General features: G+C 37.0%; 1 protein-coding gene across 1 annotated transcript; it reads right to left on the minus strand.

Annotated features, from left to right (window-relative positions):
- Positions 1-1,521: 1,521 nt before the first annotated feature.
- Positions 1,522-11,313, minus strand: LOC141595459 (protein DEFECTIVE IN EXINE FORMATION 1). Its single transcript, XM_074415429.1, has 13 exons — positions 10,865-11,313; positions 10,672-10,782; positions 9,544-9,626; positions 9,157-9,274; positions 8,476-8,636; positions 7,310-7,956; positions 7,151-7,221; positions 6,152-6,408; positions 4,111-4,292; positions 3,265-3,548; positions 3,062-3,179; positions 2,785-2,967; positions 1,522-2,333 (listed from the first exon to the last, which is right to left on the minus strand). The coding sequence occupies exons 1-13, from the start codon at positions 11,014-11,016 to the stop codon at positions 2,016-2,018; spliced, it is 2,685 nt and encodes an 894-aa protein (XP_074271530.1). The 5' UTR covers positions 11,017-11,313; the 3' UTR covers positions 1,522-2,015.
- Between the last annotated feature and the right edge of the window lie 637 nt (positions 11,314-11,950).

Consider the following 11,950-nt stretch of genomic DNA (forward strand, 5'->3'; position numbering starts at 1 on the left):
GAATCGACCCCACCCGACCTGAACTCCTTGCAAACCCCAAGTAACTCGTTCCAAATTTTATACTGTAAGATGTTTTTTTTTTTTTGGTAATTTATGTTTTCAAAGCATCTTGTTTGTGACAGGCTAATCCCGTCACAAGCTGAAGACCTCTCGCAAAAAGAGAGAGGGGAGAAGGTGGGGCACCTCCTATATGCTCTCCCACTCACCTCTCATGGGTATTTTGTGAGAGGAAATGGTATCCGTCACAAGCCTGTGACGGATATCGCCGTCTTCAATGAGATTTTGTGTTATGTTTTTGTCTTAAGCTAAAATATGTTTTTTGAGATGATATTAATAGTGGAGTTTATTCAAAGTAAGTGTGTGGTTAAAAAGGGATAAGTTGATCGGACACAAAAGTCAAAAAAGGAAACAAAGGGGACAACTCAAGAACACGCTCTTTCATGGTACTGTGATGAAAAAGAAGATTAAAGAGAGAATAGAGGTGGCAAAAGAAAAAGAACAAAAGAAACTAAAGATTAATAAAGAAATAAAGCAAACAATGGCTCATTCTCCAACGGGCATCTCTACACTTCACTACTTCACTTCACTATCAACCTTGCACAACCTCGGGAACATTTCTCTTTCTTTTACTTTTTTTTTTGTTCGGGACGAGTAAGTCTCGTGAAAGACGGTTTCATAATTATTCCCTATGTTTCAATCAATTTTATACGTTCAACTAAAATACAATTCACACATATTCAACAAATGTATAGAAATGATTGGAATGAGAGAAGGAAACAATTACGGAGTATATCTTTTTCGTAATTTTTTGTGAGGAATGGTTTCTCTCTAAGTTGTTGATGACTACTTTTCTTGCGACCCATTATCTGTTTTTCGTAACTATTTTATCATTGATCATGGAACAAACACTCTTCCTACGAGTACTTGTTTTCAAAATGAGCATATCTAACGAATCGTTCATTGCAATCAATTTTAAAAGTGAACAATTAGCTTAAAATTATCACAAAATATCATTGAAGACGGGGATATCCGTCACAAGTTTGTGACGGATACCATTTCCTCTCACAAAATACCCATTGAGAGGTGAGTGGGAAGCACACGGGGAGTGCCCCACCTTGTCCCCTCTCCCTTTTTGTGAGAGGTCTTCAGCTTGTGACGGGATTAGCCCGTCATAAGCAAGACGCTTTGTAAAATTATTTGGATTGATTATATTAGCTGAACATAAAATTATTTGGATTGTAAAATTATTTGGATTGATTATATTAGCTGAACATAAAATTGACGCTTAATTTGTTCCTCAAAAACATTTTCTACGCGAGGAAATCAAAATAGAGCCAAGTAAATCGGAGATGGCAAGTCTCTTCACTCACTAATATAGTTATATATCTAACGATAATTATGACCGGAATAAGCTGTTTTAATGTTAACAAAATTTAAACCGGTAATTAATAATGCTGCTCATAACTCTACCAACTAACCAAACTAAGTGTTAGTAATACCACAAGACAAATTCACACAAGGTTGAAAGCTAATTGTCATGATTCTCACAATCAATTGTGCTATACCCAAATCGTATACTTCGTCCATTGCAAGTTTGTGACGTGATTTTAAAGCACTTCGGAAAAAAAAAAAGAAAAAAAACAAGAGAACAGAACTGCACCCCTAAAAGATTATCAGTCTCTGAAAAGAATTACAATCTACAATGTTCAGGCTACAAATTCCATAAATACCTTGAACCCTGAAGGATGAACATACAATTTCTTTCGAGGTTTTTCTTCTTCGAGTACACGTCCATCATCCGAAGGCCCCTTCAAGGGTACTAATTGGGCCCAAAATCAGAATTATGGCCACCATCAACTTCTATACCGCTGTAAACTCTCAAAAGAACTATTGGTAACCCAGATAAAAGATCTCGTGCTGTATAAGGGTGGCATAATGTTCATGCATTTCTCGCTAAGATGTGTATATGAGGCAATTTCAGGCCATTGGGGTGTATAATTCAGTAGAAGTCAACACTACAAGTCAGTATTCCTCGAAAAGGAAGGCAACGGCATGCCTTCTTGAGGTTGAAGGATTACAAGGATGCCAAACATCCCAAGCATAGGGAGTACTACAAGCCACTTTAGTAGCTTGTAGTAATACATGTGGAATGTCAATGAGAATTCATCGGAGAAATAGAGACCATTAGTGTCCAACATTTCGATCAACACTGTGCCAGTGGTCCTCACCGCAACTGTTGGGAGCTTCACACGATACTTACCTGGTTTATCGTAGATCTGAGTTTGTTTGATACTTCGCTCGCCTTGATAATTACCGGGAACCAACAAGGTTATCTGCATAAAAGAGAGAAAAATGTGAAACTTGCTGAAATAATGCACCACCAACTACGCATGTTCCTTAGATCTTCCTAATTCCTTTTTTAAATACTCCGTATTTATTCGACATCTTCCAGCATTCATATTGGCTCATTTGGAAGCAATATCTCTGTTTTGTTAACACAAGGATACGGTTGTGTACATCCGACCACCAATGCCACTTTTGGGATCCCTAAGGCCTTTGGAAATTTTGTTGATATCTTTCAATCGTCTTGCTGGGAAACTACTTCATCATCCACCAGCAGAGAGGGATAAGGAGCAGTAGAAGTAAAAGGGATATTGTTGATTTGTTGTAGCCAAATAACGTTTTCAGTTGTGTTTTCTTACATCTTGCGCCTCTTTTTTTGTAGGATACCAAAGTAAAGGATGGAATATAATAATTATGAAAGAAATGAAAAGAACAAAATACCGTGACATTGTACGGCGCTTGTGTTCCTGAAGGACGTCTATATGAATCTACTATCTCGAATTCAACCCAAAAGTTTTTCCCTTCTTCATCACGGAAGTTCCGATGAGAAGGCAAGACATAAATTCCCTGCCGGTTTAACCGGCTGGCAACATTGTTTCTTCCTTGATTGGTTGATCCCCATGCCTGTATATACAGTAATTCAGAGGGACAATATACAAGAGACCAAGATGAACAAACAATAACGAAAACCATAAATATTGACATAAAGTACACACACCTTGAGTGGATGATGAGGAGATGGAGTTGAAAAGCAAAACACATTTCCATTCATAGTCGTTACAATAAGATCAAGATCATCACCACCGTCGACATTGTCTGCTAACGCCATACTGTATCTGTTACCAGAACATTTGACAAATAAGAATCTGGATATTTGTGAGAAACTATTCAACCTGAACGAACAGAAGCAGCAAGTCTTACGATGTTTCTCCAATATCCACAACATCAGCACAAGATGTCGGTCCATCTATAAGATACAAATAACCATCAAAAGATGTTGTGACAATGGTTAGTCCCTTCTTTTTCTCCCCCCTTTTGTTCAAATCAACAAGCAGAACTTGATTCATCACTCTTCCATGAGTTCTATAAGGGTACGGGCGAACAATTTTGCCATCCCTTCCGCTGAGAACATATATATTTCCAGACAAAGTTGGAACCACAATATCTGTATGGCCATCCCCATCAACATCACCAACAGTGGGGCCCTTGAAACCAAATGCACCAGAATACAAGCGTGAGATAGTTATCATGGACTAAGTATATTCTGATATTGGGTGCTACAAAAAAGGCGGTAAACGGGTAAAGCAGCAGCAGGCAACGAAACAGTACACAAATCAAAACGTGTAATCGTTACGTTACAGAACCCCATTTACACAATTCCTCTGCAGCTTAAAACCATGCACCAGACAACGCAATTCTCCCCTATCGCTCTATTAAAGAACCACAAACAAGGGTATGTTTAACAAACGATAGAACTAATTGCAGTTCCTTTTACCAAGTGTCGGCCAAAGAATTGAATCACAAACAGTTTACAGAAATAACTTGAACAGAACCAGTAAAAAAGCCATATTCAGCATCCAAGAGAAAACGTTCAGTGACTTAACCCACACAAACTAGGCATACAAAAGCATCTCTTGAGTATCTTGTGACTCGCTAAAGATTGGTCTCTAACAGGATAACTCCAACAACCCATCAAATGAAGCAGGAAAAATCTTGTAACCTACATACAAATAACCTGAAATGACTGAAGTCAAAATTACATTTTACCTGAGGAACACGACTTTTGACGTGTGTTTCCCATATCTCCTTCCCCTGAGCAGTCCAGGCTGCAATATTTCCGTGTACATCAGCAGTCACTAGTTCAATTTTACCATCATCATTGATATCTGCTGCCACCACGGCTCCTTGAATTTCAGCCATTTCAAGAGGAAACTTCTCTCTCACCTTACCTGTAGCAGGAGCAAAAAAAAAATAACTAATTGCGAAAAAAAGGATATTCAACGTTTAAAACCACCACGATAAACTATGACAATCAATAATTATTATAATAGCGTGAGTGCGGCACGCGCGGGTGTCTTATTTTTTTATGTAATTTTCAACTGTTGTGAGGGGGCAACTTTTTCAGATTACACGCATATAAACCAACTATAGAGCAGTAAATCACGTTTGCCACTTAAGATTATATCTCAGTGTCAGTCATAATCAGAGTAGCAACCGTCATGGCCTAAATGCAATTAACGCGGCCTAATCGCGACCTATATACAACCTAACATCATGATCGAAGTGATTCATAAACCGTTTTAACATGATAGCATGTTCACTCTAGAAGTGGGCCTTTCCAGCCTTCGGGATGATAAAAACTATTGCCTAAAGGGTCTGGGCTCTGATGCGCCAAAGCCTACTCGCTTTATTCGCTTACCCACCTTTTTCTAGAGGCCGGGTTACCCACAGGATTGCTGGCAAATTATTTATTTTCATGAGGGTTTTTTGTCAAAAACTACCTTATATTTAGGGGTATTTGTAAAAAGACTACCTTACATTATTTTTTTTGTTTTTAAGTACCTTTGTTTTCTTTATTTTTGTTCAACAACTACCTATGCCAAGAGTATAGCCATATTTGGTCAATTTTCTGGCATTAAACTATCTTATAAGACTCTTTTATTGATTTAATCTTATGTAGGCCCGATTTCGGGGAAGTCAAGATGTACTTATACTTTACTTTAGTGAATGTTTGTAATTATTATTGGAGTATATAAACATAAGTTTTGCTTGTCTGAAGTTAAATTGGAAGTTGGTCGCAGTTGATAATTGTTTTCTGATGTTAACAAAGTCATGTGGGTTACACTAATGTCGTTAAACAGGCCAAATCTCTTCAGATTTTCAACATAGGTAGTTATTGAACAAAAATAAAGAAAACAAAGGTAGTTGAAAACAAAAAAAATAATATAAGGTAGTCTTTTTACAAATACCCTAAATATAAGGTAGTTTTTGACAAAAAACCCTTTTCATGAAGATAAATAAAGATTTACATATCTTAATATCAAGTTAACATTAATTGAAAGCAGATATTTTAATTTATCAATACAATTATAATAAATTTTATCACCGAAAAATGTCCCTTAGTTAATATATATATAATATGTCAAAAAGAAAAACTCCTGTGTAAGTTGACAACAATTCATGAAGCAAAAACCTTCAAAGTATTTAAAAAACTAATAACAACCCAGCCAATTGGCTTTTCTTGGTGTACAATTTGTGATGTAGGCAGACAAGCAGACGACTTTTAACATCACAAAAGGACCTCGGGCAAAAACAGGAGGTAGAAGAATAAAATCAGAAATTGCACATCCACTATTTCTGTCAGAGCTCAAAAATTTAAATGCCCCACGGCAAAGTGATGAAAACACAACTATGTTAAAACCACGGAAACATTAAAACGCTAAATACTACTTCCTCCATTCAACTCCACTCTACCATATTTCCTTTTTCATCCATTCAACCCCACTCTACCTATTTCCTAAAAAGGAACGCCAAATGACCATTTTATCCTCATATCCCATTACTTATTTACAATATTTGCCACTCATACCCCACTACTTCTACATCAAACTCCACCCTTTTCCACTCATACCCCACTTATTTACATCATACCCCATTATTTACTTACAATATTTTCCACCCAACCCCACCCCTCTTAATATTTGTGCAAAACACAAATAGGTAGAGTAGAGTTGAATGGAGTAGTAGAATATTAAAAAAAACATGACAAATAAATATAGGACCTGTAAAGGAAGAAAGAAGGCATTACCATGATGATCAAGGACATAAAACAAGCCGAATGAAGTCCCGACAAGAATGTCTAGATTCCCATCATTATCCAAATCAGCCACAGTTGGTGTAGAGTATATGTAAGCACGGTATGTTGCGGAATCTGTGCTCAAATCCAGGGGAGCAGTCCACTTAACTTGCTTTGTATCAAGATTGAAGACAACAACCCCACCGGCAACGTATTTTCCAATATCAATATCACCCAACTCTTTTCCATGCTCTGGTTTGTCGTAGTAACTGTCAGCTTGCAACAAAGCAAAGAGCTCCAACATAAGCAGCCAATCAAAAATTAAGTTTATACAAGAAGAAAAATACCCAGTGCCTCGAAGGCTCCTGCCAATGGCAGGGTAAATTGGTAAGGTAAGAGAGTTAAAAACTCGATGTACACAATTTTACGTCTGTTTAAAATAAAAATTTAAATAGGAGAGTCAAATTTCTCTTGAACAAATACTCCAGTAACTCAAATTTAAAATAAAAAGGCAATATACAAATATCAAACATTCCACAGATAACAGATAGTTCCAATTGTTCCTACACTAGAAACTGAATCCTCAAAACACATTTCTCCATGTAAAAATAGACTACAATGAGTTAATTAACGTTATATATAGTATTTCAAGACTCCCCTCCAATAGTTTGGACTTTGGAATTGCTCCATTTGCTTTTGTCGCAAAGATATAGGAGAACAAGTGGAGTAGGCAATTGTTCAGTGTAAAAGAAAAATATTGAAGGTTGATTTGGCGGGCTGTAGGATAAATCTGCTACTTTAATTCAAATTTTAAGGATAGACCTTAAATGAGGACTCCTAGATCCAGAAAATAGTGAAGCGGGATAATGTGGCAATAGAAGGAGCTGCCTGAAAGTTGGGTAGGATGACCCTTACGGAAGGAGTACTTACAATTGTGTATTCCCTAAGTCACATAAATGTTTCACTCACTATGGCTAAAATTAACGAAAATGACTCCGAAAAAGAACTTACTCGCGATCAAAGAAATAAGACACAGCAACCACCATCTCTGATACCCCATCATTATCGATGTCAGCAATGACCTGATAAAGATGAAAAAGTAACACTTTCATCTCTAGTATCTCACCAAAAATATGCAGTTAATTCTGTCTGCACAACAAATGCACTTACAGGAGTCCCCAAAATATGAGCATCAATATCAACGTAGTCTTCCACTTTCTCATGTTCAGATTCAATCCAATCTTCATCTCCCCACATGTTCTCGTCCACATAATCATCATAGTCGTAGCTATATTCATCTGCCAGTTCTTCACTATCACGAAATAACTCGAAAGAAGAGTCTGCTTCTGCTTCAAGAGCATCATTATTCTCCACAGTTGCAGTATGAGTACTTCCATTACCATCTACTCCTTTTGCGCCAGTATCTTCCAGTAGCCGTCTTCCGGGTTTTGTTCCGTTCTCGGCAGTTGTGACACTATCTAACCCAGTAGTTACAGAAGCATTACTTTTTTCATCCCCCAAATTAACAGTGCCCTCTGACCTAGTACTTGTAGAATTATTAGCTGTTACATTTGCAGTTGCTTCTACTTGGCTATCATTCATTTTTCCCTCATTCAATGAAGTTGATATATTCTCAACATGCAGACTTGATCCAGAATCTACAGATAAATTCACACTCTTAGGCATTTGCAGATTGGCTTCTCCCTGACTATCATTTTTACTCTGTGTGTCAGAAACAGATGAGTTTGCCGTCATGGGCTGCTCTTGATGTGACTGATTCACAGGTAAATTTGACCCCATATTGGCATCTTTTAGATCTGCGACAGCACCAATGGGAGTGTTGGGAGTTGCTCAGTGTCAGAAGTTGATTAAATAAGCAAGAGTATCAACAATGCTTGATTTAGACAACTCATGTTTAGCTTCACCGCAATTAGATCCACAGATACATCCATCAAATATCATGGCAGAGGGAATAAATACAAATAAAAAATCTTCTATCATGTCAAACCTTTATCTTCATTTGACCTATTTGTATGCAACACTTCTCTGTGCATACTTGAATATCATGAAGTATTGACGTTGATTGAGTCAACTACATGTCCTATGTCGTGATGTTATGTCGAATAGTAGTAAGCAACTTTTGAACGAAAAAAAATAAAAGAGCGCAATAATAAAGAGTGATCAGCAAAAACATTTGTAACTCAGACGCAAGGACCTCCAAATAAGAACAGGATTTGCTGTATAACTTGTCCACCATGGCACCATGAATCACGATATATAAATAAAACAATGCAATATCAGCATTATACTACTAAGGTAAGGTCAGAATAGCTCACGAGACACCAAGTCCGTTTCAGCAGCTTCCCGCACGAGCTCCTCATCATGAACATCAGGATGAGAGCGATCAACCGGATCTGGTTTTAATCCAACATGCCAATTTTTAAGAACTCTCCTTCGAGGTACAACCAGTTTATCTTGCATCATATAGCCTGAAGCTCTGAGATACGGGGAAAAATTATTCAAAGAAATATCCATCAATTACACAATATACAATGCCATATGCTCATACTGTGATGCTCGGACTCGGATACGAGGATCCGACACGGACACGGATCCGAGGGTCCGATCCTTGAAATCTCAAAAACATGGACTCGGATACGAGGATCCTAATTTGAATTTGGACTCGGCTAATGTTTTTTTTTTTTGAAAATAAATTGATTATTAGTTAAAAAAGTCAAAGAAAAGAAAGGAAAAGTAGTTTTTTCATGTTCAACATGAATGAAGACTTTATTAGAGCATTAAAATTCATGTCAAGATCACTCTTGATATAGGGCTGCTGTACAAAACAGAGGTTAAAAACAACACTCTCACACCGATTTCTCATAAAAGGATCCGTCAAGGATCCATGTCCGGATCCTGTCCACCGGATCCTCAGGGTCAGGTGAAGAGTCCGAGCATCACAGTGCTCATATAGTCATAATCTGAAGATACTCAACACATTAGAGATGGCAACTGACCTAAAAAAGAGAACTTCACCATTATATGTAGCCAAGGCTATCTCTCTAACGCCGTCTTTGTCAATATCAAATAGAAGAGGGCTAGAATGAACATTTGATTGGTGATAAGCAGGCCACCCTGGCAAATTCAAAAATCAAGAAGGATGATTGCATTAAAAATCAAGGAATCGTAATGAAGAAACCATATGTACTTCTACCAAGTCAAACTGCCACCGAAGTTTCTATTCAACCAAAAGCTAGGGGTCTCAAAAGAAAACCAGAGTATAGTAAAACCAGTTTAAAAGCCACAACACTAGGCAAAAATATCTTTCAGCACCTACAAAAACTGCAGAAGAATAGTAGTTGCCAACTGCACACAAAAAAGAGAGCAAAATGAGCAAAAATAACCTGGCATTTTATCTCCATCTGACCCTTCTAGTACTTCCAGGTAATGAACAAACGAAGGAACAACAACTTCTAGTTTCCCATCACTGTACACAACATCAGTGACAATATTAATATCCAATTATAAGAAGACTCACACTACATGATTATCTCAATAAGAGAAGAACATAATAGCGTACACCTCATCCATGTACAAAAATGTAGAGTCGACAACAGTTTTGGTTACAAAATTGCGGTATGAGGTGTCATGGATGAAACGTCAAGGGTGAAAATTCAGCTATAATTTCAAAATTGTTTACCAAAAGTGCTAACAACATTATGTAGATATTCAACGTTATTCGTCTATGTTGTCACTTTTATGTCTTTTTTACACACACCCACCGCATTTTGGTGGTATGTATTTTGAGTCTTTGAGCGATATTTTTACTCGAAAATTAATGGATAACAAAGATTTAATCATAAAGTAAGGAATGGAGTCATATATATCAGTAAGGAATGGAGTCATATATATCAGTAAGGAATGGGGTCATATTATAAAGAATTGGTTGGCACAGATTGTTATGTAAAAGGTAATACTGTGAAGGCAGCTGCAAATTCCAGAACATAACAGCCAAGTTTTTATACCATGATCTAAAAAATATGGATTGCCTACAGTTTTGAGCCCGTGATACCTCAGATTGAAAAGAAGTTTATTTATGGCAAAGAGATTTGCACCGGTGAAATAGCATCATTTCAAAAGATAAACGTGGCAAAGAGGCGTATGCTAATGGAGTCAGATACTTCCAATGCCGTCTGATACTTGAAATCGAGTCTGAGTTACACAAGGTATGACCTACTAATGTCGTACTCAATTCAACACCAAAGAAGAGTTGGACCAAGTTCACAGCAAATAAAAACTGATTCTAGTAGCATATACGGTTACAACAAAGCACTTCCTGGACGATAAAAATCAAAGTACTCTCGTACCAGTCACTTGTTTACTTCGATTAAAATACTCGTCACAAAGAATAGAAAAGCTAAACAATTGACAGGGACGGAGGGAGTAACAACTAAAAAGAGCAGGAAGCAACACAGAAACCGGTAAAATGCCGCAATGCAATTGAAATCACAACGAAATCATCAACAACTAACCTGTTAATATCCGCAATCAAAGGTGATGCATAAATACTAGAGCTGACTTCAGTTTGCCATCGCAGCTCCAAATTCTGAGGACATTGCGTATTCAACAAATCATTCTCATCCCTAAAACATCAAATTCGCCCAATTTTAATCAAACAAATCAAAACTAATATCAATTAAAACACACAAATTGCACAAAACTTACAAATTAGGGTATGCAGCTTCATCATCCGTAGCAGTTCGATTTCGAAACTTGTTAGTACTCGAATCCTGCTGCGTAACGACATCGCTTCGATTGATAATCAAGAAAATGAGAGCGAAGATCAATAAGTTCTTCTTAATCGCCGAAAATGTCATGTCATGTGATTTGATTTGATTTTGCGCAAATTGAGCTCCGAGATTTGCAGATTGAGGATGAAATTGCGAAGTGTGCGATTAAATTAATGAATGTGTATCTGCATTTGATTTGAATTGAGGGATGAAATTGGGGATTTTTTAAACCCTAATTCTTTGAAGGAAAAAGGGTTCTAAGTTTTAACGACGAAGGATCTAGGTTTGACTCCCGTGATTCAACTCGGAGAATTGTGTCAAAGTGTCAACTTTGTTTTAGCTGTTGTAGTAACTATAACTAGTAACTGCAGAGAAAACTCCAACACGTTTCCGTCTGTTACCCGTACAAAATATATGAAGTAAAAATCCGTTTTACGATATAGACGGTTCATTGATTCGTTACCCATTATTCGGATCGTGCTTTTTCAAATACAAATTCTACTCTTTTCACAATATATAAAAGAATTGTTATACAGTATATAAAAGTCTTACACAAAAATTACTGGCTAGTTTTAGATTATGAATCGCAATTTTTTACAAAAGTATTCTTAGAAGAAAACATAATTACTCGTAGAAAGTAGAATCATAATTTGTATATTTATGCCTATGTGGCTATGTCGTAAAATGATACGTATATAGTTGCCTATGTCGTAACTCGTAAAATGGTACGTATATAGTTGTTAGTTACATACTTAGAATATTTATGAATTAAATGGTATTATACGGCCAAAGAAACCGTCTATTACATTTATCACAGACAAACTAGTTCTATTACCCGTGAAATTCACGGGTTTAGCTGTATTGTCACGTTGATAGTGTGTTATACAATCCCAGATTTGCGGTCGCATTGAGTCCTGTTGACAAAAAAGATTCGTAAGAATTTTCCGTAGCCCGGTCGAAGCCGGGCACCAATACTTTTAATCTAATACGGAGTACTTCGTATAAGTGAAGTACAAAGGAT

Source organism: Silene latifolia, chromosome 1, assembly GCF_048544455.1.
Source record: "Silene latifolia isolate original U9 population chromosome 1, ASM4854445v1, whole genome shotgun sequence".
NCBI classification, from domain to species: Eukaryota; Viridiplantae; Streptophyta; class Magnoliopsida; order Caryophyllales; family Caryophyllaceae; genus Silene; species Silene latifolia.

Bases quoted from the DNA above. Each gene is read 5' to 3' on its own strand.
- LOC141595459 (XM_074415429.1), bottom strand. From the start codon at position 11,016: ATGACATTTTCGGCGATTAAGAAGAACTTATTGATCTTCGCTCTCATT. The intron at 2,968-3,061 runs GTGTGTGTACTT...CTGTATATACAG, and splicing joins CTCCTCATCATCCACTCAAG to GCATGGGGATCAACCAATCA. The intron at 2,334-2,784 runs GTATTTTGTTCT...TCTTTTATGCAG, and splicing joins AAGCGCCGTACAATGTCACG to ATAACCTTGTTGGTTCCCGG.